Source organism: Mya arenaria, chromosome 12, assembly GCF_026914265.1.
Source record: "Mya arenaria isolate MELC-2E11 chromosome 12, ASM2691426v1".
NCBI classification, from domain to species: Eukaryota; Metazoa; Mollusca; class Bivalvia; order Myida; family Myidae; genus Mya; species Mya arenaria.
Window position 1 is genome coordinate 19,955,993 of NC_069133.1, and position 1,722 is coordinate 19,957,714.

The following is a 1,722-nucleotide window of genomic DNA, read 5'->3' on the forward strand; positions in this document are numbered from 1 at the left end:
TTATTTGGAACAGACAGCGCACGGGAGTTCCCTGTTGTTGACATACGGAGGACAAGGCAGGGACCCACATTTTGCTACCACCAGATAGAGGATGTGTTGGTTATCATTTGTACCCCCATGGTCAAGAAATTCCGGGTGGTCATCAACGCAGATGGTGTCCTGGCTACTACCACTGCTTTGTGAGGCTGTCATCATGTAACCTGAATATTCGAGTGTCCATCCCGGATAGCAGGATATTCGTCCCGGGATCATCAGGTTCAGTGCACGCTCAGACCGGCACACGACGCATGGCATGTCCTGTTCATTAACGGGATATGGGAACACATGATCACCATCATTGTGGTCGATCTCACTCCCGTAGATGTACCCTCTGAACGTGTCAGTGGCGTCACTGTATCTCCCCCACACCGGCTCGTCCGGGAGACAGAACGTATCGACACCGCTTCCGGCTTCATTGTATCGCTTTCCGGAAATATAACCTGAAAATAAACTATATATGTGTTTCAAACTCTACTCAAACAATTTGATCCTGCGTGTTACCTTGTGCAAACCTTACAAGCTGTCAGCATGATTTTGAAATGTTTTAAGTGAAGACCAACGGTAATACAAGTCTAACCTTTGTATATCAGGTCAACGTTACCAGGGCATTGCTTTCGTCCCCATCGGATGAAGATCGAGCCATTGGTACCTGAATATGTATGAATAAATGCTTAGAAAAAGCGTTTGGTGCACGAGATCCAGCACCGTGCAAAACCAAAACCCTTGCGACGTAGGACTGCTGAAAAGTCGGGGTCTACTAGTTTTAATCATCTTACGAGGTTCACCTCTATATTTAGAGAAATATGTCTAAATATATTATAGCTCGGAGGTCAATTGTTTGCTTCGAACAGTGTAAGATCTTAATATATATTTCACCGATTGAGCCCCACGGGTGGCGTAGCCACAAGTGCAATATTCACTGTTGATGTTCATGAGGTGAAATATATTGCTCTCTTTCACTAATATAAACATTTTTTTATATCTATTACATGTTTTAAATTGGATTTAAAATTCAAGTATTTACATTTTTTAGTAAAACGCGCCAATTTGTATGCGCATGTAACGGAAATTGAAATTGTGTCCCAGACCTGTGCGCGCTGACGTTGATTTGAAACCTAGAGCGGGCAAAATTTCATAACAATGAAAAACATCAAAGTCGCATTTTCACTGTTTGAAACAGTGAATATCAAGTTTATTTAACTGATAAGTCTCTTTAAACCACTGGAAAGCATATAATAAGAAAAAAGAAAATAGCACTATGCACTTTACCTATCGCCAGATGTGAATACTGTTTATACATATTTATAAACATAGTTTCATACCAGTGTTAACTGCAAAGGTCTGTACTTGAGAGTCTAATGATTTGTAGGCGTTTTGCAGCGTTTGGTAATCTGTCTGTAGGGACGATGTCCTAGTCTGCAGCGTGTTGTAATCTGTCTGCAAGGATGACGTCGTAGTCTGCAGTGTTTGGTAAGCTGTCTGCATTGATATTGTTGTATTCTGCAATGATGCTATTGTAGTCTGCAAGGAAGCTATCGTCTGCTTCAGGTTGACAATTTCCGCCGCCTGATCTTCTGCGCTGTGTAGAACCAGACGTTTGGACGAGTCCGTCCTGGCGTCTTCTCCTGATGCACCATAGCAGCTCAAAATTAATCCAACTAAAACTGTATGTGATACTCGCAT

General features: G+C 42.2%; 1 protein-coding gene across 1 annotated transcript; it reads right to left on the reverse strand.

Annotated features, from left to right (window-relative positions):
- On the reverse strand, nt 1-1,722 carry LOC128210522 (uncharacterized). The gene is made up of 2 exons (XM_052914871.1): nt 1,362-1,722; nt 1-479 (listed from the first exon to the last, which is right to left on the reverse strand). Exons 1-2 carry the CDS (start codon nt 1,720-1,722, stop codon nt 1-3), a joined length of 840 nt encoding a protein of 279 aa, XP_052770831.1.

Bases quoted from the DNA above. Each gene is read 5' to 3' on its own strand.
- LOC128210522 (XM_052914871.1), bottom strand. From the start codon at position 1,722: ATGCGAGTATCACATACAGTTTTAGTTGGATTAATTTTGAGCTGCTAT. The intron at 480-1,361 runs GTATGAAACTAT...GTTTATTTTCAG, and splicing joins GACCTTTGCAGTTAACACTG to GTTATATTTCCGGAAAGCGA.